Source organism: Branchiostoma floridae, chromosome 12, assembly GCF_000003815.2.
Source record: "Branchiostoma floridae strain S238N-H82 chromosome 12, Bfl_VNyyK, whole genome shotgun sequence".
NCBI classification, from domain to species: Eukaryota; Metazoa; Chordata; class Leptocardii; order Amphioxiformes; family Branchiostomatidae; genus Branchiostoma; species Branchiostoma floridae.
In genome coordinates, this window is record NC_049990.1 from 10,924,014 (window position 1) to 10,949,555 (window position 25,542).

Sequence of the window (25,542 nt, forward strand, 5' to 3'; positions counted from 1 at the left end):
GACAGCAATGTGGTCCAAGTCATTGACCTTTGATTTATTAAGTTATTTAAGTCTATATATTGAACTGTACAATGTTGCAACAACATAACTTGTGCAATTCAGACAATGAAAATATCCAATAATACCAAAAGCCTTTGTTGGTATATACCATACTTTATTCATAACACTAACATGTGTTTTGCTAGTTCTACTAACATTGGATAAACATATGTCTGAACCTTCAGTTTTCAATGCCCCCGTAAAACGTTACTGAAAAACAGATATTTAAAGGTGTCATATTTGTTCTGATCTTGTGGATTAGAAGGTACACAACTGGTTTTATGGGAATACAATGAAATAAAAAGACAGTTGTAAAAACAAGTCCATTTTACTGATGTAATTATCATTCCAACGGACCATGGCAAAATGATTTTCCCGAAACAAACAAACAAATAGATGGATGCAACGTACACTCAAACGGTGAAATACACCACAGACGCAAACATATACATTTACATGACGTAAGGATAGGATAGCATGGTTACTCATTAAAAGTGATTTATTTATTACAGTTCGTCATTTTCGAGATCTGGAAACTGTTTACATGGCCAATTCTACATTCAAACAAACGCACATCGCAGTTTGACCCTATTTTGTATCCATCATTAAGAAAAACGTCATGACCTAGAAAACCGAAATTGCAATGACAAATTGCGTTCTTGTTCTAAAGTGTGTCACACGACGTAGTAAGTGGATGAGATCGAACGTTTGCTGAACAAATGATGATAAATCAATAAGCTAATCATATAAGTGGCCAGAATTGATTAAACAGCAGGTGCTTAGATTGAAGATGACAGATGAAATTTTTGTTTAACCCCCTCTGAATTGAGGCCAATGCAAACTGCAGTTTCAGAATATGGTAGAAATGGCAGCATTTAGCAATGTTTTAAACTACACCGTTCTATTCTATCCTGTCCTATCGCATAAGTAGTTAACTAACGGTACTTTTGAAGCACCCAACATTTGTCGTGACCTGAACTTTAAATACAGAGGAATAAACGCAATAAGAAACTTCCCCGTCAAATTACCTCGGCTTCCTAAAATTTTTACCACTAAAATCATGTAAATGCTATTTAGAGTTGTTTTTCAATTGTCGTGAAAGACATCATTCATGTCGCTTGCATACTGTACCAAACTGTTTTAATTACATCATATTCGTGATCTAATGGGGTAGAGTTTGCTTAGTATAACTATCATAGGTACTATACCTGTATAGATGTCTCATAGATCTAACCATGCAGTGTGAAATTGTTGTTAAATCTTGAAAGAATCTGGTTTTCTATAGTTTTGAAAGACGTTATTTCAGTTCACTTTTCCAGCACGTGTATGTACTGAGCGAACTCGGCGATGTCGATCCGACCGTCGGCGTTCTTGTCGGCACCGTCGATGACCCACTGGACGATCTCGTCCGTCACAGGCTCGTCCCCGAAGAAGTGCTTCAGTCCGGTCTTCAGCTCCTCTGGGCTGATGAACCCACTGCCGTCCTAAATTTTGGAAAACAACAACAAATATAGGACTCGAATGAAAGTTCATCTGTTACGGTCATCAACATTACGATACAAATTTACACTTAAAGTCCGCGCACAAAATAAAGCTTTCGATCAGTCCTCTGATCCTTTTCAAGAGGACCTTCCCTCAACCGAGACAGGGGGCCGATACCGACTTCCAAGCACTTTTGACCCATTGCTGACGTCACACTTCCGGTCTGGATGCATGACATAGGCTTTGGGTCATTTCAACTTGAAAAGGATCAGCGGACTGATCGAAAACTTGTTGGTAAGCGCTGTTTTTTTGTGCACGGATTTAATATGTAAGATTGTATCAATCAAATAAAAGGATCATATGATTTGGAACATTTCTATGCTAATTTCACCACTCCTTCCCCTCTCGTCACACATGTGACCGTATTGTTAGAGAAAATGTGACAGGATTCCTGTCACGTCCCCCGTCACGGTCAGTTGATTCGATAAAATCTTCCTACCAAGTCCTTACCTTGCCATCGTTCAATGTATTATATTATACATGCGTCAAAACAAATCTGTGCTTCAACTCTACCATCATGGGAAGTACTAATAGAATATTTTTCGTGCAAAGCTATTCAAAAGATTGCGAAGTTTACCTTGTCGATTTTTCGGAAGGTCTCCAGCAGCTCTTGGGGGTCGGCACTGCCGAAATGTTTCAAGTCTCCCACCAGCCGCGTGAACTCCTGTAGGTCCAGCTGGCCGTTACCGTCTACGTCATACTGTTTCATAAGGACCTAGAATGTATAAAAAACACAATGTTAGTCATGATTTTGATATATTTTTGTACAATTTTGATTTTGATTATTGTAAAGCCTTGATGTAACGTGGTGTATTTCCCAGAGTTCTCCGTACTCTATTTTGATGACAGATTCTATATTTTGCTACTAGTGTGTCTAATGGCAACCTCCAGGTTTGACCAACAAGTATGGCGGACACTACTTACGTCATAGTCACGTGAGTGTTAAGTCCCATAACCTATAGCTACCCTGTACTTAAGCATATTTCCAATACTTATCATTAACACTAACATAGTCATGGTCTATATATAATCCATGAAGAGAGTTCAGTACACCAGAACATCATAGTGAGAGTCTCCTTGTGGGGGTTAATAGGATTGATAAGATGATTGATGATGACAGCTTCATCAATATAATTAGCACAATTCTCTGGGGAGGAAGTACAGAGAAACCTCGAAAATGGATGGATTGTCATACTCAAGCAGACGTATGCTTCTTTTCCTATTTGTGTTGCTTTGCTATCTCTCAATGCTGTGCGCTACTAGTGATAAAGTCGTCCACAACAACATAATGGTAACAGGACGCACAAAGAAACCGACAGATCGTGGCTTTAAATGGCCAAGTATGATGGAGGACACGAGATCAAGAGGTCACTGGTTCGATCCCTGGCATTCCTGGCTTGACGTTTTTGACCTTGGGAAAGGCTTTTATCCAGGTGTAAAGATTGTTTGACTGATTTTGGTCGGTGAGGTGAAAGGCTGTGGAAGGAGAGTGATGGTCTCCACCTTCCGATACCGTACTGCAGACACAGTGGATAACAACCCACTGCCTCTACGTACAGCCCCACAAAGACATATTGTACGTGTGTTTTACATTTTACAGACCATTGGTCTCATACTACATGTATACAAACTATAATATATGAATGAATGAAGACCTTTATTGTACATACATACATACCCATTGGGTTCAGTACAGGTCACAACCAACGATACAACATGATACAATGATACTATGAATCTACACTACTCAAGAATCGTATTCTACTGCGTACATTCGGCTTCTTCTCGTTTCTTTGATATTGAAAATGTAAGAACAGATATGCTTTATAAGTAAGGGTTTGTCTAGATTCATAAGGAATATAAATTTGTCTATATTACTTAGATGTATGAAGTGGGGGAACATGGGTTCTATTAGTCTGTAGAGTATAATATAGAGTCTCAAAGGCCTCGGGATTACCTTTTACATCTATAGCTATTTGGGAGAATAGGTTGATTGATTTACGACGTTTGGCAATTACTCACCAGCTACATGAATGTGAGTGAGGCTGATTTAGTTAAAAGTGACCCAGATTCCGAAGGCTGACTGACGGACCAATCAGACGACACGCCCCATGAAATGCACACAAGACTGTGGGAACGAGATCCATAAACGCTGGGCAACCGGAAACTGTTCTCGTTCCACGTAAGTGCATTCAACTTCCCGAATCAATATTGAGATTACTAGAACCAATCTAATCTGATTGATCTCATATAAAGCCGTCTGTTAAGAGAGTAGTCTGTTAACTTTTAGATAATGCAAACGAAACAAGACTTTTTAGAATGAAGCTACAAATTAAAAATGATTCTTCTAGATCAGTACTTATTACAACCTTTCGTACTGTGGTATAAGTTGTCACAGGATGTTACGCAAGGCTATAGCAGAACCAATCGTCGACAAGTATCACTTTCCGTTACACGACAGTTGGATTTTGTATGTTTGAAAATGTCCTCAATTTGCTTTGAATTCGTTCTACTGTGAAGCTCACTGGAGAGTTGTAGGGAAAACTAATTCGCCATTTTCAACATGGACCAAGGTTCTTTATGCTAGAAAAGGAAGCTTTGCCGCACCTAAAAAGACCCCCCATCATACAAAACTTAGCTCATGTTGAAAAATTTTGAATCAGCACTCCCCCCAAAAGTAAATGCAGCCGCTCTAGAAGTCTGCGAAGGAGACTATACTCTTGTACGGTTCGTGACAGAGAAGATAGAGGCTATATATAGTACAGCTAATTAATTACCCTACATGTAACTCTTTTCAACAAACACAATGAACAGCTGGCCACGCCTTAACATCCCGTCATAATGAAAATGAAATCTTTATATAAGGACTGAAACCCTTTCAAGTTAGCCTCCACCAGGCCTTCCTACGGAGGGACGGGTATAGTAGAGTTCGGCAAAAAAATCGGAAATTTTGCCAGGTGAGTCAGTCCGCGCTAAGGTTCATGTTTCCCCTCCGGTCAACTCCTCTGGTAGCAAAACTCCCCTGGCAAATTATTCTTCCTATAACAGCCAGCATAGTCAGTCTGGTAGAGACTACTTTTAATACAGTAGCGTACATGTAAGGTAAGTGACACAGCCGGGCATCGAACTCAAGACTTCTTGGTTCAGAGGTAGGGTCACCAACCACAGGACTATGCACGCTATTAAGTGGTATCTCACTACACTTGGGGCACCGGTGCGGCACTGCGGGGTTCGTTCACTGCGGCACTGTGTTATTTTTGTCGTTTTTTCTTCATAATTTAGATATTGTGTAATACGTAAAGGTATGACTTAGAACACAACGAAATATACAAAACGTAAGAATACTCGTTCTTTACCTCTGCAATTCGTTGAGTCATAACTACGAACCCCGCAGTGCCGCACCGGTGCCCCAAGTGCAGTGAGATACCACCTTAAGAATGCGATTGGGCCAGTTGGATCAAACCATTCACGTCGATTCCTGGCGAGCAGCCTGTTCATTATATTAAGTACCCATTTCAGTAGATGTTAAACCGAGAGTGGATTAGCGAATATATCATACACGCCCGCCAAATTGATTATATCGCCACACTGTGCCAACTCTCTCACACACCGTATATATCCATCGGTAAAGAGTTTAATCCATTAAGTTAGCACTCCCGCACAATTTCTATTACTCCACAGTTATAATGGAAATGGGGGAGACAATCACAGTCTGCCAAGTTCGATAAGATCATCATCTTAAGAGAGGTGGCGAGGCGTAAATATGACGTCTATTACGTCCAACCCATTAAGGGTGAAGATGAGATTACAGATAGGCGAAGCTCGTACTGATCTTAAGTCCCCCATTCCACTAGACATATTCATAATAGGAATATCATGTAATAGTATTACAGTAACCATTAAATAACACAAAGCGTAAAAACTGTTTTTATATATAAAATTCAAGGTCGCAGTGAGTTTGCCGTCCTATTGAAAGTTGGTATTTAAGAATGCTTACCGGGACATGAAAAATTACATTACCTTTTTTAGTAGATCATTTTTTCTAAAAGTTTTTTTAGCCAACCCTATTTCCAGTAAGTGATGCCGTAAAAAGAAAAATACACAAGAAACAAGGTCGCATCTTCCCGTGTTGTAGAAATTATCTAATTATTTCAGGCCAATCCCTTGAGAAAAGTATAACCTAATCAATTTTGATTAACATGCCCCCGTGTATAGAAATGCTCTTATCCCCTTTGCAGTTTCATTTTGAAAAAAAAAAAACTGCCCGGAGTTCGATTCCTGTGCCCATTGTATTTCGACCCGAATCCTAGGAAATTGAAAATGTTCCAACATATTGGTTAATCGTCCACACAGGAATAAAGTTACAAATTGAAGTAGCGATGACATAATTCGGCTGGTGTATCCGGTACGGGTTAGTAAATGGGAAAAACAAATTTCATCCCGATGTGGTAATTTCAATCCGCCCCTGATGAGGAAAATACCAGACAGTGATGGAACACTGCCACATCTGCGCTTCGGGTCGGTAATTCATTTAGGCAGGGCACTAATTGCCTTCAGTGTAGCTAATATTGCCTTATTACAAAACATATTCTTCTCTCACATTGCTCCAGTGCCCTACTCGCACGCGATAAGGTTCTACGCATTCATTCACCTTTCAATTATGTTTTTTCTGGAGGGGGGGGGGGGCAGAATTTTTATCAGAGGACGGAACTGTCATTTGTTGGCTGAATTTTGCACGACAAATCCACAATGTCCTACGAATATCACCAGCCTCAGTTTTTATCGTAGAATCTTACGGGACAGTCGACTGACAAAAGGCAAAAGGGGATCTGTGCCAGTCTTATACTAGCCTCCACCGATGGCTTTACGGTGGGCGTTGGCGTTTTTTAGCGGGCTGCATTCGCCACTTTTAAGACATCCTGGCCAGGTTTCGCAACGGGAAAGTTCTTATGCTGTGAAAGTAATAGAAAGGAAGCTTGTAGTCTCGCTAACAGTGGCATAAGAACCTTTCCGATGCAAAAGAACCTTCCTGGCCTGAAAGTGGTGAATGCCAAAAGCCATCCTACCGCTAACCCCCCAACCCTCCACCCGCCAAACTTACGCACACAGAAATGCCGGTGGAGTAGGCCAACTTTTTACGTCACTCGCCCACTGTATTTAGCACGAGAAATTCCATCACAACTACCCTAGACTGTCCGTCATAGAACTCTTCGTACATTAAATGTAACAACAGCCACCCGCCAATGTACATTAGCTAGAACACCGTGGCACAAGTTATTCTGAAGCCGTACCTCGATCAGTCCTTTGGTAGGAACCACCTTGAGCTCTTTCAGGGCGGCCTCCAGCTCCGCCGTGCTCATGTGCCCGTCACGGTTCACATCGTACTTCTTGAAGATCTGCTCTACGTTGGCCATCTTCCTATACCTAACATTGAAGAGAAGAAACTGTTTATTGCACTTGCTGTTCTTGTCGTATGGACACTACAGTGGGTACAGAAGGTACGGGCAATACAGGAGGTACGGACACTACAGGGGGTACAGACACTAACTGGAGTAAAGACACTACTGGGGTTACAGACTCTACATTGGATACAAACACTACTGCGGGTACGGACACTACTGGGGGTAAGGACACTACTGGGGGTACGGACACTACTGGGGGTAAGGACACTACTGGGGGTACGGACACTACTGGGGCTACGGACACTACTGGGGTAAGGACACTATTGGGGGAACGGACACTACTGGGGTATGAATTGGAACTTTTGAATTCCGTTTAGATTTGGCATGCGCTTTATACAGTCGTAAGTATGTAACAGATTTGTTAAGTTTTGATTCTGTGATCGTATTTAGAAGAATGTCATTTTTGACTAATAGGTTATTCATAATGGTCTGTATGTCTTTCGAGAATAAAATATGAAAAAATATGTATATTGAGAAGTGGTAAAAAGGATAAAAATAAAATGCCACGCCCCGTCCACAGTCTAACCTTAACTGAAGGTGCAATATCTTACCTGCATTATGAAATATATCAAACTGATACCAAACTTTAAACCACGAGAAAATGATATACTTTTACCAATATTTTCAAATGTCCACGCTATACATATGAATAATCAAACCCCCTCTACCACAATACTTTGTAACCTCCTCTATCGGCATAGGTAGCATCTCTAGTTATCTTTTCTTCCTGCTTCGCGTTTTAACACTTTTTATGTCAAATCTAGAACAAGTGGTTTACATATCACAAAAGCACATAATTTAGTAATCGTTAGCATCAATTGAGATTTTCCGAAGCTGAAAAACCCAATTTTATAAGGCGTACTCACCGTTTTGAACAAGGTGTGTGGAAAAACTATCCTCCCGTGAGCTGAAGTGAAGTGAAAGCCTTTCACGGCGCGCAGTCCTTTTATTGCCCCTCCGGTGAGTAGGGACAGTACGTTTTCATCAGAGCCATGAATTGGGTTTATTTAAAGAAACAGCCGAGGAAAAAAAATGCAAAGAAAAACTCTTATCATCTCGTAACATATCTTGGTTTTGCATTTCCCAATATCAGAAGATTTATTCTAGGTAGCGGTGTTTTATTTGACTAATAATTTTGGATGATACAGACCCTCCCCGGTATAACTAACGGTCAGACCCCGACCATCTGGTGTAGTGAATATTTTCCTCAGACCAGAAGGTCAAAGTGCAATTAAGCAAACCATCCAGGCCGTACCTCTAAGACATCACGTGCGGTTCACGTGACAACTTTTCATCGGCACCACGGCAATCTAGTAGAGTGCGGTCAAAAAGGGGCGTGTCGATCTGCATGACACGCCTGGCACATTTATTGTTTTTAGGTTTGACCTGCGTAAGTGCCAATTACTTTCAAGGTGAGTTTGCGGTCGACCTCATCACGCTAAGTGCACGGCCGTACCGTTCCACAAATCCCCCGTGCAATTCGTCTGCAAGATTGGCACCCTTTGGTGACGCTCAATTCCATAGCCTGATGTATATTGGCAGAGTTTTCGCTCGCAGGGCAAAAAGATAGGGCAGGGATATATAGGGCGATTTTTACGGCTCTCGGCAGTCAGAGTGATGAGTTGTGATAATGGAATCAGCTTCTCATTCTGACAGCAATGGATGGGATGGTTAAGGACAAAAAACTCGACCAAAAGCCGATATACCATTCATACCACCTGTGTATATGAAGCTAAAAGAATCATTCTGACAGCTATAGATAGTTAAGGGCAAAAAACTCGGTCGAAAGCCTATATACCATTCATACTACTGCAGTAACTGTATATGAAGCTGAAAGAATTCTTCTGACAGCTATGGATGTGATAGTTAAGGGCATAAAACTCGGTCAAAAGCCGATATACCATCCATACCACTAGTGTATACATTTAGCTAAAAGAATCCTTTGCTCAAAAAGGCTAATATATTTTGCAAAGGAATGGAATTGAATTGATAGAAGTAGCTGTAAAGTCAGCCTGGTGGTTGAATGCAGTTGCTTGACAATCACTCTGATGGTATTTCGATTTCAAAAGTTATGTAGGATTTAAAACAATGCCGAAAGTCTCCCTGCAGCAAAGCTATTTTATTAGTGACGGTGTATCGACTGATGGCATGTATCGATGTGTGGTAGTGTGTGGTCGGTTCTCTGTCCAATATGATAAAAGCTATCGATATAAAATAGAAACTGACGCCTACAGTCATATTTTTTGTTCTTATGTTTTGTCTAGCAAAATCTACCAATGGGCAGAGATATATATAACGCAGTTATTTTTGTGCTAGTCATTGCTGTAGCTTGGCTCTTTTTACTCGGTTACCAATTTTCTTTACATCTATTTGCATTTTGTGAATATTTCATTTGATGATGATCCCAATCTTTCGTCGCTTGACATAGATTTTTTTAATTGCATATTATCAAGCGAAGGAAGAAAATTATTGTTCATTTTCGTGTACGATGGTGGTAAATGCATCGAAGACCCATTTCTGTTTTTAACTACTAGTATTAACAAAAATGCTTTTTTAAAGACAGAAGGGCCACATATCAATTTTGGCAATTTTTGTGGACATACTTCTGTTTGAATATAACACTTTGTATAATGTGCTTCTACGTTGATATTAAGGAATGTAGTGTTAATTGAGCAAACAAAGTGTACGTTTAATGAAATTGTGGCATACGGGTAACGGGTATGAGAAGTGTAGTAGGGGTGTAGACGTGAATTTTATCCTTCTGCTATGACTGTGTGAATATTTTGCATAGATGTTAACCGTTTCATCTGTATTTTGTCGAATCAAAGAATAGCAAAGAAAGGCCATTTCTACCTTTATTTTGCTTGGTCAAATAAACACACATGCTTTATAGTCGGCTGACGTATCAAATATCATGTGGGGTATTCCATCCACAACTGGGGGAGGTTGGCATTGTCCCGACAAGCTAATAGTACTTTGTTCTAGTGCCGATGCTTGTTCTCGAAAAAAAGAGCACTGGCTTGTTTTCATATATAATTTTATCATGGTGAATTGCTGGATTTAAAATCTCCTTCCAATGAACTTTATCATAGAAAGTCACTTTCTTCATAGACAAGCTAAATGTAAGGTCTGTTGCATCAGGCATTCCCGAGAATGGGACTTATGAAGGTAAATATCGGTAAGAATGCTTTGATGTTAAATGAAACGTTCGAGGATTTAAAAATGACAACAGAGTGCATGATTTTCTCAGCATTGACATCTCATTTATTCAGAATCAATTTTTCTATTAAAACTGTAATAAACGGCATATCAATAGCTTTATTTATCAGCGTGTACCTTAGCCCTTCCACTGTGCATTAGTCTACATGTATCTGTAAAATGGCGCCGACCAAGTCAGTCAAGGAAAAAAACTACCAAATATGTTAGTATACAATACTAGAGGAATCAATGTGGGCTGTAATCTATCTGTCTCTCTCCCCCTCTCTCTCTTTTTCGCTCTCTATCCCTCTCCCTCTCTCTTCTCTCTCCTTCTCATTTCTCTTCTCCCCTCCACATCTCTCTCTTTCCCTCAAGTTCTGTTTATTTCTCTCCCCCTCTCTTTCCTGTTATTTTCGTCTGTCCTTTTTATCCTGTTTTACCTGACTTTTTTCTTAGTGACAATTTCAAACACACACTGGATCTCCGTTAATGATTAAGAATGAATAAAACACTACTACTGTGCCGTGATATAGAAATGTTAGCCTCACTAATTCTATAATCTCCAGTAAGATTCTACGGTAGTTTAAGATAGTATCAAGATTGTAGCCGGCCTAGCAGCGTGCATTGGCTACCGAATGTAGGCCGGCTACATTCCTTTACCAGCTTTTGATACTGTCTTATGGTACCGTAGGATCTGCTTGGAGATTACTACTTCTATTTGTCTTGACATGTGAGGGCTCTGGGCCTCTCCACGGAGCCAGTAGGTTCCTTTACTATTTCCCACCGCAGTACGAGGCCCTGTCCTTGAACATCAGCTGGAGAAACTCATCGGCGCTCACCCGGCCATCCTGGTCTAGGTCTGCTTCTGCACATGTCAGCATCTCCTTCGCCTTTTCCTCGGTGAACTGCTGTTTCCAGAACTTGTAGGAGCAGTCGCACAGCTCTTTCACCGATATGTTCCCGTCGCCATCCTTGGGAAGGACAAACAACACATCTATAAGACTGTGTGTGCCAAGAAATGTTGTAGTTTATCGTATAATGCCATTGTTTTTATAACGTGCTCATTCTTGCTCAAAAATGCCCCTGCTATCCCAAAACTAGCCGCTAAGGGGCCCACTTTTTCCCGGGCACAAGAGCTACCAATCCAAAAAAAAATCATGACCATTGCTTGTTCAGAACACGAGCTAGCAAAACCGGACGTTGCGCTGCAGTACCAAGGGAAGCCGCTGGGTGGCCCCAAATCTAATAATTTCCAGCTTCATCATACCCTACCAACACACCAAGAATGAAACCAATCCACCCAACCGTTCTTGAATTACTACAGAAAGACAGACACACACACAAACCCTAGTGAAAATATAACCTCCATGAAATTTCATGGAGGTAACTATGCAGAAATAATTACTAATATCATTTGTATCTCTTAAAGACTTACCGCGTCAAGTTCGGCGTACATCTGCTGGAGCCCTCTGACCTGTTCCATGGCCTTGGCAAAGTACTCAAACTCCTCTCTACCAACTTTCCCGTCGTTGTTTTCGTCACAGAACGCCAGAAATTGCTGGAAGAAAAAGAAGGCCCAAAACAAAATATCAATATCATGCCCGAATCCTTGCAATCCATCTCTTTTTTCATTCAAAGATTGAGAAAAAATGATAACGTAAAAGTTCACCTCTAACTAGTAGAATAGAACGTACATTTCACGATGAAAAGACTGATGTCTAACAGTGAGCTAGACTCATATGTATATGGACCAGGTTGTATTTGAATAGGCATTGTAGCTGTAGAAGCTATTATTAGATGAAGGCATCCAAACATGAAGACAATTAAAATATATATGAGGAATTAATTACGTCAAGCATCTTTTCTGTCGGAGTCACTCCAAGATCTTTCAGGGCGTTCTTTATCTCGCCTCTGCTGATGGTCCCATCGTTGTTAGTATCATACTTCTCAAACACCGCGGCAGCCATGTTGTCCTGAGATGAGATAAAGAAATAATGTAACAAACAAGAAATAGACTTCCTGCAACCTATGATCCACTGCTCACTGAGTCACGTGCTCTATCTGCATAACGTGACATCACGGCAGTAGTGGATTGTTCATTCCTTGACAAAGACTGTTGCTGTTCAGTCAAAAATTTGGGTGAATCCAATTTTTGTGTTGGATATTACAGCTAAACTAGGTCAAGAAGAAATATTGACCTTCATTTACCAAGTCGACCTTGATATACTCGTATACTGACACAATTGTTTTGGTCCAGTACAAAGAGTAAGAGGTTAGTCCTTTCATTTTAAACAATAGAAGGATAGGAGACCTTTATTGCACATTTTTGCAACACGGGGCTAAGTACAGGTCCCAACAAGACGTGTATAGGGCTGCGTGTATACAGCTAGAAGATTAAAATGACACCAGGATTTCACCCCCTTCCCTATATGATAGTTCAATCCAGCACAGTTCATCCAATGGAAAAAAAGAGCATTCCGGGGCAAAAAGTAGCAAAGGTCAAACATTTTGGCCGTTTTAAAAAATACAGGTTTTCGTTCTCCCTAGCAGGAAACTGGACCTTTCTGAGCAAAAATTGCCCATGAAGAAAAAAGAACTGTAAGACGTGAGTGAAAATGGCAACTCAAATACTGTTCCCTTCCTTTTTATAATGACATTACTTTGCACTTTGCTTAGAAAGTTATGTCGTCAGTAGCGTGGCTGTGTTTGTTGTTGTTCGAGTTTTTATTCTGCTGTTGCATATTTAGATTAAAGATTCAACGTTAGAAATGCTGTTAAATCAATATTAAGGCATTTGGTATGTATGATTCCATGCCCCTTGCGGTTTACTTTGATATTGCCGACTATGTGTTTCTGCATTAGGCCACACCGAATTTATTTGTTGCTTCTCGGATTTTTTTCAGACAAATATTGGACCAACAGGTTGAACAATTCTTTTTTTCGAAAAAGTCCGGGGTGAAGATATACGGCCTATAAAATAATTTAAAAAAAACAGCCTGAGGAGTTTAGTGGCACGTTTTATACAATGAATTTCTTCCTTTGATTTGTTACTAATATTCTGAAAAAAGGCATTGTTTTTGGACTGAAATTATGTGTATGTGGCTCTGTATGTTAATATTTATAGGTTTGTGATGGCAAAACCTGCATTATTTTTTCTCGGGACTTACTTTTTTTGACAGGCGAATGTCAGAAGCAAGAAATAAAATTGGTGTGGCCATATATCACCATGACGTCAGCTACTGTAACAATAACCTTTCTTACGGTAGTATATGGTAATGCATGCCTAATAGAGGGACTAGTGACGTCATCTGTTGTACCTTCGGGCAGTTTCTACAGTTGTTAGACCGGTTTTAGCCAGTCAAGCAAAGAAAAACTACAAATAATGGCTTTGAGGGAATAACATTTAGATCTAAGCTAGGCGTGGCCTGTTACACCCAGTGAGACATACAAGATTTTTCTTATATCTCTGCATGGCTTCGTTGAAATAATTCAATTTTTTGGGGGAGGGGTACTTAACGTAGAGTCTACAGAGGCCTGTCACTGTCTTTGAAACAGCTACTTGCTGTAAACATTATGGAAAAACGGTCATATGCATAACCCAGACTCCCTCCCCCCCCCAAAAAAAACCCTAAACAATAAAATCTTACAAGGTTCGCATTCACTGACTCTTACCACAATACGTTTTATGACTAGTTGTCTAGATAGCTACAAAAGACATGACGTTTAGACGATCTTTTTACCGTGGTGCTAGAATAACCTTGGCACACAACGAGGATCGACCTCGTCCCTTGGACACGCCCAATAGACAAGACGTGTAAAAGTCGCCACAAAATGTGCATTCCAGGTGTGTTTTAAACATTTTCACAGCATTGGAAGAACTATCGCTTTGTGCACATTTTGAAAAAGCTTGCTATAACGGTGCAAATTGCAAATACTGAAGCGAGAGATTTGTTTAACCATTGAAAATCAAAACAATTTGTCTCTTCAACATTTGCCTGTTTAACCTTTTGGTTTTATAATGTATAAAACACACTCACCTGTGTTGTAGGTTTTGGTGAAACAGCCCGGGAAGAAGTTGAACAGGAGGTTGCCAGTTACCGACCTTCCTTCACAAATGCTAGAAGAAAAGTGGGGGTCGGGGACGGAGAAAACCGGTTTTTGTACACACGGTGAACCTATAATAACACACAGGGCGTTCCTATCTGGAGCTGTACACTGCCATACCTCACCTGTAATGTGGGGCTCGAAACTCATTCCTTGGAGTAGGTGCACTAATGCATACAAGTTAAGGTGTAGAGAAAGAATGGGTGCACAACGTTAACAGTAACTGAAGTTCAATCTTAACAAAATCTGCCAAAATTACGTCAAAAATTGCGAAAAACCCATCTTGAATAGCTTTTTTTCTTGACAATCAAAGAATGTGGTACATGTACTAAGTGTATAGTATTATCTTCACGCAAATGTACCTAACCCAACACAAATTTTATCTAGATGTATCAGTGTACACACAGTCGATATGTAGGTGCAAAACGCCAACTATAGGTGCACAAAAGTGCCTCTGCAGTATTCTGCACCAAGTATTTCGAGCCCTGTCTAATGTCAGACAAGGCTGAGACACCTTAACTATAGTAATGTAACCCTTGCAGTCATTAAAAATTCATGCCGAAATGGGAAATGGTCACGCTATGACTTTTAAAGAATAAAAATAGTTGACCTGCATTGTCTATATATAAAATCTCGCACCTTGAGAAGATGTTTGGACTGTGTTCATGTGAGTGTTAAGTATTCGATAATGACGACTTGTGTGAAGAATGTGATAATGAGTAGGTGTTGACATTTGAATGCACAATCATGGCAATCTCAAACGGTTGTACTGAGAGAAAAAATCTATTATTATCAATAATATATACAACTGTACTACTTACATTTTTCATTCTAAGTAAAGTAATCAACGTTTGAGTCTGTTAATTATTCATTTTGTTTTACCCGGGAGTGATACACGGGCGAAACAATTACATGATGATTGAGTTAGCATTCAGGCGAGTCGATGACTCAGCTTCAGCGTGTCAATGACATTTGGTGATGTTGACTACTGTAGCTAAACTTCGACCTTCGACCTTTGACCGTGATGTCACAGACGATGAGTTGAAACCTGTTAGATTGGTAGTCTGGGTATCATGCTCTACTGAGTCGCGATTTACATTGACTGCGGTCTCCTTTTATTGTCATAAATTGAATATAGAAACAGGAAGATACCACAATGTAGGCTCTGACCAAAGGTTCTGCCTAGGGCTGGGTACCGGTGCAGAAAATTCAGGTCCAGGTCCGGTTCAGGTCCAGAGGATCAGGTCCAGGTCCGGACCTGAACTTTGACCTGATTCAGTATGACTCATACCAATGGTCCATTTCACTACAAAGAAATCTGTTTGGTGGAGTATTAGACTTACACTGGCGTTTTAAAATCCTACAACGCTATTTGCACCTGTGCGATTGGCTGTAAAACTTAGTAGAAATTACTATAAACTCTACTCTACTTCACTCTTGTTATTTTCTTCCACCTGCAAGCGCCAAAACGTGTGAATGCCTGATAAAATAATCTGTTAATTTTCTAATCGGTCCAACATCCGGTCCACCTAATCTTTTCAGTTTTGTACCGGTACGCTGTACCGATACCCAGCCCTAGTTCTGCCCATTTTGTCCAAAGCAAATTGAAAATGAATTTCACTTCGTCATGGAGTGATTTTTGTGTCATATGTTACGCAATGAGTTTTTCACATTTCTATATCTAAATACTAGAGATTTCAAGATGCTAGATACCAGAAGTAGATTTGACTATATATTAAGATCCGAGTGCTCCAGTATCAGAGCACATTTTCATCCTAGGTGACTTTAATGCTAGGGTGGGCACGATACCTTCTTCCAGAATAAAGCTATTCACAAAGCATCCTGGCGACACCCCAGGTCGCAACGCTGGCACCAGCTGGACCTTGTCATTACACGACGTACTTCCCTAAACAGTGTGTGCAATACAAGAGCATACCACAGCGCAGACTGTGATACTGACCACTCTCTTATTGCCGCAAGGATAAAGCTAAGACCTAAAAAATTGCACCACATGAAGAAGAAAGGCCAGCCTAAAATTGACGTCAGTAAGACTATGCTACCTGACAGAAACCAGAAATTTCTAGAATGCCTTGAAGGAACTTTGAACAACATCCAACCACAGGATGCAGAGCACAGGTGGGAAACACTGAGCAAAACCATATACAGTGCAGCAGCCCAGTCGTATGGAAAGAAGGAGCGAAAGAATACAGACTGGTTTGAAGCATACATATCAGAGTTGGAACCTGTCATGGATACAAAACGCAAAGCCCTGGTTTCCTACAAGCAAAATCCCAGCAGTCAAAACTTACAAGCATTAAAAGCTGCCCGACAGGAAGCCCAGCGGGCCTCACGTCGTTGTGCAAACAACTACTGGCTCCTGTTGTCAGAGCGCATCCAGCTTGCTTCAGCAACTGGAGACATCAGGAGGATGTACGAGGGCATCAAACAAGCCACGGGCAAACCAATTAAAAAGAGTGCACCCCTCAAAGCAAAGTCAGGAGAGATCATCACTGACAAAGACAAACAAATGGCACGTTGGGTAGAACATTACCTGGACATTTACTCAACAGAAAACTCAGTCTCACAAGATGCACTTGACAATATTGAAGACTTCTCTGTCCTCGCAGAGCTGGACGCTGACCCTACCATTGAGGAGTTGAGTAAAGCCATTGATTCCATGTCAAATGGGAAAGCGCCTGGTGAAGACAATATCCCAGCTGAGATCATAAAGAGTGGGAAATCTGTCTTGCTGGAACCACTACATGAGCTACTACGTCTATGCTGGAAAGAGGGCAAAGTACCTCAGTCAATGCGAAACTCCAAGATAGTCACTCTGTATAAGAATAAGGGAGACCGTACGGATTGCAACAGCTATAGAGGCATCTCTCTGCTAAGCATTGTGGGAAAAGTCTTTGCCAAAGTGGTCCTTACCAGGCTCCAGGTTCTGGCAGACCGGGTCTACCCGGAATCCCAGTGCGGCTTCCGAGCCGAGAGGTCCACAACTGACATGATATTCTCCGTACGTCAGCTTCAGGAGAAGTGCCGCGAACAGCAGAGGCCACTATACATCGCCTTTATCGACTTGACGAAGGCGTTCGACCTTGTTAGCAGAAGAGGTTTATTCCAACTGCTGAGGAAGATTGGTTGTCCCCCACAGCTGCTAGACATCATCATCTCCTTCCATGAGGACATGAAGGGTGTGGTCAGTTTCGACGGGGAAACCTCTGAGCCCTTTGCAATTCGGTCAGGTGTGAAACAAGGGTGTGTGCTGGCCCCGACCCTGTTCGGGATTTTCTTTTCTCTGCTGTTGAAGTCTGCCTTCGGTCACTCAACTCAAGGTGTCCACCTACACACCCGCAGTGATGGGAAGCTGTTCAACCTGGCCCGACTGAGAGCCAAGACAAAGGTCCGCTCAGTACTGATCAGGGACATGTTGTTTGCCGACGATGCAGCACTGGTCGCACATGTTGAAGATGAGCTGCAACAGTTGCTCAACCAGTTTGCCCATGCGTGCAGTGAATTTGCGCTGACCATCAGCATAAAGAAAACAGTAGTCATGGGCCAGGATGTTCCACAGCCACCCGTCGTCACCATAGGCTCGGAAGTGCTTGAAGTGACAGATCACTTCACGTATCTTGGATCGACGGTTACTAGCAACCTGTCTTTAGACAAGGAAATTGACAGACGGATAGCTAGGGCGGCAGGCGTGATGACCAAGCTCGGAACGAGAGTGTGGAACAATAGCCACCTGACGCTTAACACAAAACTTGAAGTATACCGTTCTTGTGTACTCAGTACGCTTCTGTATGGTAGCGAGACCTGGACTACATATGCCAAACAGGAAAACCGCCTTGAAAGCTTCCATCTTCGTTGCTTAAGGCGCATTCTTGGGATTTCTTGGAGGGACAGAGTACCCAACACCACTGTTCTGGAACGCTCCTGCTCCCTGAGCATCCATCTTCTCCTCTGTCAGCGACGTCTACGCTGGCTGGGACACGTATCCCGAATGAAAGATGGACGCATCCCGAAGGACATCCTGTTTGGTGAACTAGCGACAGGAAAACGGCCAGTAGGACGACCGGCACTGCCCTTTAGAGATGTCTGTAAGCGTGATCTGAAGCTAACTGACATTGACCCAGCTAGCTGGGAACAGATTGCAGCAGACCGCAACAGATGGCGTCACACGGTCAAGGATGGTCTTGCAAAGGGCCAGGAAAGACGTACAGAGCATCTTGAGTCAAGGAGACGCAAACGTAAAGAGAAACCGCAACAGGGGTACCCCTCTGCCTTCATATGTCCAAACTGTGGCCGCGACTGCCATGCCAGGATCGGTCTACAGAGCCACAGTAGACGCTGTCAACCACCGTGACCTGATACAGAGCGCTACCATCATCTGGAAAGATGGAAGGATGCCTACCCTAAGATCCGACAACCCTCATAATGATAAAATAGGTCAAATACATAATAGATTGCTTTGTAATTAGAAAGGATAGTGACACTCATGTCTAGCCCCATGCCTGATTGTATGGAGCGTATGCTATACTGTTTAGTTAGTAGAGTTTTAAGATTTATTATGTATCCAATTCATTTCCTTTTTTTGTAGTTTATAGTTGAGCATACAAAAGTCACTGTACATTTTGTCATGTCAATAAAGTTTGATTTATCACTACAAACCAGTCAAGCATATATTAACTTCATATCAATTATGCATTTAATGTCATCTCTCAAGTCCTGATATTTCACATTAGGCCCCCTTTACCCAGCCTTTACAGGATAACTATGTATCATATAATGTTTTACTTAGTTTGAAGGATTTTTGTGTAATCCGTCGAAATTAGAAATCAGAGGTGATGGTAAAGAAAGAACATACGACACAGTGTATTCCGATATTATGTTTTATTTTCCCATAGCAAGTCCCCAACACCATAAACATAGTTTGCTAGTATTGCATGATGATAACTGATGACCGTACCTGACCTTTCGTTCCCACATGTTACCTACCCGAGCGGTATTGTGTATTTGTAATCAGAAACCGAAGTTTTGACAGAATCTGGGATAGAATGGTTTGACCCACTTTAATAGCTTATTACAATGCTATATCTTCTTTAAAAAAGGAGATCTGAAAATCACTAGAATATCACCAAAAGCTCATCTTGGTATTGTAGTGTATACCAATGTAGAATAGATCCTTATATGGCGTGTCAACATGGTGACGCATCAGAAGAAACTTGTGACCATCTTCACAAACTCCTCGATGTCCACTTGGCCGTCGGAGTTGGAGTCAGCGATCCGGACCAGCTCCGCGATGGTCTCCGGGGACAGCTCCATCCCGACCACTCCCGACATGCCTTCCTTCAGTTCTTCCTGGGACAGGGAACCGTCGCCGTTCTGTAATAATCAAACCAACCAGCAGATGTATCAATCAGCCAATCAATCAATCGATCAGTTAATCGATCTACCAACTCAACTGATCGATCACTGAATCCGGTCATGCCTTCTTTCAGTTCAACATGAGACAGGAAACCGTCGTTCTGTAACGGGCAAACTGACGATCATATGTATCAGTCAATCAGCCAATAAAAATCAATAGATAAATCAAATTATCAATAGATTAATTAGATAAGAATGTATAAAATCAATCAATCAATCAATCAATCAACCTATGAATGGATAAAGAAGAAGAACTTCATTGCCCAATAACAATTGTAACAAGTACAATGTATGCCAATCTGGATATACATGGGACTTAAATTATGTACTATTGTTAGAATTTAACAACTAATTTAATCTAATAGCTGAGTTTAATCTTGTTGATTTTATACAAGCTAGTACAAAAATGAATGAAAGAATGGATGGATTAGTCAATCAATCAATCAATGAATCGCACGCAACCATCCTAATTTGATGATATTGATATCATCTTTTCATAATCATACAATATTGGTAGGTGGCATAAATCGATAGAAAATAAAACAAAATTTCGTAAAATCTTATTATCCTTGGTTTTATTTCCATACCTTGTCTATCTTGTTGAAAGCGGCCACCATCGCTTCCTGAGTCTCATCCGGGTTCCTTAAAGCCTTCTTTATCTCCTCCAAGGATTTCACGACTCGAGTGAAGTCTTTAAGATCCATGACTCCGTCCGCATTGCGCTGGCGTTCCCTGATCATGGCCTATGTAACATATAACATTTTTTGTACAAAAAACTCAATAAACGCAATATTGAAGCCACATCATACATAACAGCGACAGTAAAAGTGCCTCTCAACTGATTTCTGTGTTCGAAATGATATTGTTTTGCAACAAAAATGGTTACTTGTTTGGCTAGCTTGGCTGGCTTTATGACGTGAAATACATTGCACCATAATCCTTAAGAATGTTTGAAACAAATTAAACTAGAAATTTTAGCATACTCAGACTCTCTGTCCGTGTTGATTTGATGAAATTGAGAATCTAAGGACCTTGGCAAATTTTGTCCTTTTGTATCAAACCATTTACAGCATACAATATAGTTAAAACTTTATTCATTTTTGGAAACAATCAAGACGCGATGGGCACGCGGATGTTATCCATAAAATATAATCAAAATGGCCTAACAACAAGAGGAAACCTTAGTTACCGAGACTAGTTTGTTGGTCCAGGGGAGGTCCATCTCCTTCACCACGTTCTTCAGCTCCTGTGCAGAGATGGACCCGTCCTTGTTTTCGTCATACTTGTCAAACAGTGCCTGGATGTCCGCCATCTTGGTTCTACTATAACACAAAACACATCAAATCAAATTCACTACACGGACAAACACACTTTCCTTACATCAATACATGCTTTAAACATGTTATTCCATACCTATATGCAAAAAGGACCCAAAATGGAAAGGTACTTTTGACCGATAAACAAACGTATATACTTTAAGTACGCACTTAGACGAACCTTCCAGAATAAAAAGTACACCTTATCTGATACGTATATATACAAAAAGAATCGCGTAAAACAACGTAACCTATCTAAAAATGTAACAACAAAGGATTTACAAAACTGTGAAAGCGGGAAAGACGTCTACTTTGAATGGGCGAGCCAAACAAAATGATCTGACTCACACACTGGGAGGTGGTGGGTTTACTTGCAATTATTGACGTCATATTTAAAACCAGGCACAAAACTACCGTCATTATGAAATTATAAGTGTTGTATGTAAGTTTCTGCATCATTTGCTCCAGACTAATTATGATCTACAAATAGACAAATGACCTTTGTTAGACAGACAGTAGTCTTTATTCTGTATCGCCTACACTGGAGACAGGGCATAAGCTCCCGCATATCTCGGTAAATGTTATTCCATTGTACATTGTACATTGAAAGGGGCTGATATGAGTCCATTGCCATTTTTAGAGACATTTTGACAAAATGTTCACGAATATTTAGTGGTGAGTTTCAATATAAAGCTCTTCTAGTTCAATAAACATGATGATGATTAACGTTCTTTTAATCATATATACAATTAATCAACCCACATCCTGCTAGAGCGGAGATCTCGCTACGACTGTGATGCGACGTAAAATTTAACAGATAAATCAAATGATTTGATTGATAAGAATATTTATACTTTGTGTGTTTTGTCTGTTCAATCACGCTTTAACAGCTCAATATATATTTTGATTTTATAGTTAATGCGTACACAAATCCAATGTAGTGGCGCCGTGTGTGGCGTAACTGGTAGAGTGTTCGGCTCGGAATCTAAAGATCCCGAGTTCGATACCCGACGTTGTGCCCTCTGGAAAGGCACTCAGACGACTTTCTTCACTCCACCAAGGTGTAAAAATGGGTACCTGACTTCGGTCAGGGAGGTACAAGAAAAGACTACCTTTACCTTCTGTCAGTACTGTGTATGTGGAACAGTTACTGCTAATATAAAGTCATTAACTGGAGGGCAGTGACACATTGTCCACGTCTGTCTAAAAGCAAAGAAAAATCAAACATAGGTCGCGGCGAGATTACACCGCGATCATCTTCTGTGTAATGGGGTCCTTAGGGGGATTGCAGGTGTTCACAGCTTTCAGATAAAGATGTGTATCGGAATACCCCTAGGAATCCATTGACAATAAAACTGGTTTTCTTTCTTATCCATGCCTTTTGCATTTTTTTCACAGATACCATTTTACCTGTTATTTTATGACACAGCTGAAATTTGTTACAACTGTCTATTAACTTAAGAATTAAGGTGTGAAGACATTCAATTATGACGCACCCAGTCCTCCATTACTTCCGACACATTTCACACCTCGGCTGTCCGGCCGGGGAATTAAAATTAGAATTAAAAGGAAATGCCGCGTAATGCTCGGGTACAGGCGTTAAATATTATGACCAACTGTGTGTTATCAATACCCTTTATTTTAGTGATAAACCTAAGATTCAATTGTGATCTCTCATATACTATGGCAAAACACTCTCACATACAATATTGGCAAGCATTCGAGCAAATATATTACAGCCGATATTTTCTATGGTTTAAGCTGCTTGTTCAGATGTTTCAAGATTTTGGCAGATAGCTATCTGATCAGATATAGGGCTAGAAGTTATTCAATTGTACATTAAAAGAAGGTGATATGAGTCCATTGCCATTTTTAGACAATTTGACGAAATGTTAACAAATATTTAGTGCCTTAAAGTTTGTAGTTCTACAGATTTAGAACTACAAACACAAACACAAACACAAACACCAAAATACAGTATTCTTGGCGGAGGTAAGTCAGAATGCCCCTGGGCATCCATTTTCAACGGCTCAGACTGTTAAATTGTTGATTAGTAATGATAATAAAGAACGATAACATCTACTGTTGCCAAACAACCACTACAAACAACGATTGTCTACAAACACGCTTGAAGTGGATTTTTCACAGTTGCTACTTTCACCACCTGTGTTTTCCGACACAGTTTCCCCTTAAGTGAACACCATGACACCTGTCGAACAAGAAGTAAGGCGTGAAGACATTCAATTAAGACCCAATTACATCCGACAAATTTCACACGTTCGATTGTCTGGGGAATTGGGGAGTGTCGTATAATGCTTAGCTACAACTTCATAGTATGACCCATCGCGCCCGATTGTATGAAAACGTCTTACTTACTGATAAATGTGAAAGTACGATCTCACACAAACAATACATTGTAATATACAATATAGACATGCAATCAGACAAGTGTATCTTAATTCTAAGCTTGTTTCTGACATTGCCAGATTTTTGGTAGCAAGCCAAAAAGACTGACCCCGTATTACTAGTACAATGTTTAAAAAACGGAGATACGCTGTTAAGGCTCTCCGAAAATAGGCTGCATTCTAGCAGGTGACATGAGTACATCCTAAGCTTAAAAGCCGCTCGTATAGCGAAGACAAAGGCAGTGTTGATAGCGGAATGCAGCATACGCCAAGAATATATACGGTCTAGAGAGTTTGCTTATTGCTTTTTTCTGTTCCGCATTGTTAGGGGAGTTACGGAAACTTGTACGAGGTCAAACGAACCATTTTCTTTTAAACAAAGGACATTTAGAAATGCTAGGTTCAACAATGTCCGAATGAGATATGTTCGTAAGGATATAACTTTGTGGTAGAGAGTAAATTGAGTGTTCACAGTGGTTTTAAGTTCGCTGTCGAAACGTCTATATATGCTGGGTTTTTACTGTAAAAGGAGAAATGTTCGCGTTGGAGACAAGTTCGCTTGGGAATCACCGTTAAAAACATTTACCCTTTTAAAGTACGCTTTGACCCTACAGTCGACAAATTAATGAAAGAAACAAAATACCTAAATTTACACAACTTACGTCTAGCCAGTATAGACTAACAGATCTATATGATTCATTCTACAGCCACTGTAACTAAGCTGTAACATGTTTTGAAAAATTCCGGACTACACGAGCACATGTGACATAACGTGGTCAGACTGACTCACCTTGGAAAGTGCAGGTAATTGAGAGTGGATAGAACGCACCGATTTGCCGCCGAGTCAAGTGAAGAGAGAGAAATGTCACGCCGTGTCTTGTCCACAGGTTCTACTGATGGGTGTGCTTGTGTATGAGTCACCGACTGACCAATTATCATAACAAACCTGTGCATAAGTCTTCTAGCCGACAGTGTTTATATAGCCCCTCCCCCTGTCCCGTATAAAGCTCGGGAGCTTATGTCGTACGATCCCTTTACGACAGAGAATTGAACATATTTTTATGACAGTCGTAAAAATGATGCTTTAAAGTAATGCAGTTGTATGATGGAAAAGTTTTCTCTGTCCGAAAGCAGAAGTTTGCATGCATGGCCTCGCTACGATTTGAACACAAATATTACCCCGCCTTAAAGCTAACGATTGGAACTACTTAGCCTCCGAGCCTCGAGCTATTTACCTAGCTCAAAGAGAACAATCTTTTCTTTCAAACTTTTACAACCAATCACACAGTCTTATATTGTGCTTTGTATTTTGCTGCCTTTATAATCATTGCGCGATTATGGTCGTCGTACGATTTTTGTCGTAAACGTAGGATCATGACAACTGTAACCGCAGTCAGTGGTCTGAGACAATGTCACAAGACAGCAGAAATTTGTACGGCACATCCATGAATGTTCTTACTTCAAGCAAGGAGGTTATATAAGCTCCTTGCTTCAAGCTTGCTGTGACTGTTGCAAACCTGGCGTACCGTACAAAGAATGTGCTCGGACCTTCACGCAACTCTGCGTTCAAGAAATCGTTCAAGCGTTCATGTTGATATGCACCTGTCAATGTAAGACATGTAGACAATTACGTCGGGAGGAGGGGGTAAATTGGGGATGATAGGTCTTACTCACTTAAATAGCTGTATTTAGTGGTATTTAGTCACTAATAAGCTCATTTCATACGTCACTTGGTAGACATGCTTGTTATTTCAGCAACTATCTTAAATCTCAAATCTAGAAATTATTTCCAACAACTGTATTTAAAGTCGACGCCATGGAATAATTTGGTTTGACAATAAGAAATTGTTATGTCCTGATAAATTACATACTTAATGACACGAATTCAGTCGGGAATTAGGACTTAAGACAACGTCAATCCTGTCCAGTAAGTTGTAAATCCCCAGGGAGTTACAAAATAAGCATGAGAAGAGAAGGATGTCACATGTTGTCGACATTTCCATGGCCACTCATGCGAGTTAAGCCCAAATGCCACAACACAACGGC

General features: G+C 40.7%; 3 protein-coding genes across 3 annotated transcripts; all 3 read right to left on the reverse strand.

Moving 5' to 3' along the window:
* Window positions 1–534: 534 nt before the first annotated feature.
* LOC118428172 (calmodulin-like protein 4) lies at window positions 535–8,045 on the reverse strand. The gene is made up of 4 exons (XM_035838165.1): window positions 7,910–8,045; window positions 6,873–7,005; window positions 2,159–2,296; window positions 535–1,523 (listed from the first exon to the last, which is right to left on the reverse strand). The coding sequence occupies exons 2-4, from the start codon at window positions 6,993–6,995 to the stop codon at window positions 1,347–1,349; spliced, it is 438 nt and encodes a 145-aa protein (XP_035694058.1). The 5' UTR covers window positions 6,996–7,005; window positions 7,910–8,045; the 3' UTR covers window positions 535–1,346.
* Window positions 8,046–10,920: 2,875 nt separating this feature from the next.
* Window positions 10,921–14,456, reverse strand: LOC118426806 (calmodulin-like protein 4). The gene is made up of 4 exons (XM_035836328.1): window positions 14,279–14,456; window positions 12,092–12,214; window positions 11,677–11,799; window positions 10,921–11,212 (listed from the first exon to the last, which is right to left on the reverse strand). The coding sequence occupies exons 2-4, from the start codon at window positions 12,206–12,208 to the stop codon at window positions 11,015–11,017; spliced, it is 438 nt and encodes a 145-aa protein (XP_035692221.1). The 5' UTR covers window positions 12,209–12,214; window positions 14,279–14,456; the 3' UTR covers window positions 10,921–11,014.
* Window positions 14,457–19,226: 4,770 nt separating this feature from the next.
* Window positions 19,227–24,431, reverse strand: LOC118427507 (calmodulin-4-like). Its single transcript, XM_035837344.1, has 4 exons — window positions 24,287–24,431; window positions 20,965–21,097; window positions 20,363–20,518; window positions 19,227–19,733 (listed from the first exon to the last, which is right to left on the reverse strand). Exons 2-4 carry the CDS (start codon window positions 21,085–21,087, stop codon window positions 19,563–19,565), a joined length of 450 nt encoding a protein of 149 aa, XP_035693237.1. The 5' UTR covers window positions 21,088–21,097; window positions 24,287–24,431; the 3' UTR covers window positions 19,227–19,562.
* Window positions 24,432–25,542: the final 1,111 nt, after the last annotated feature.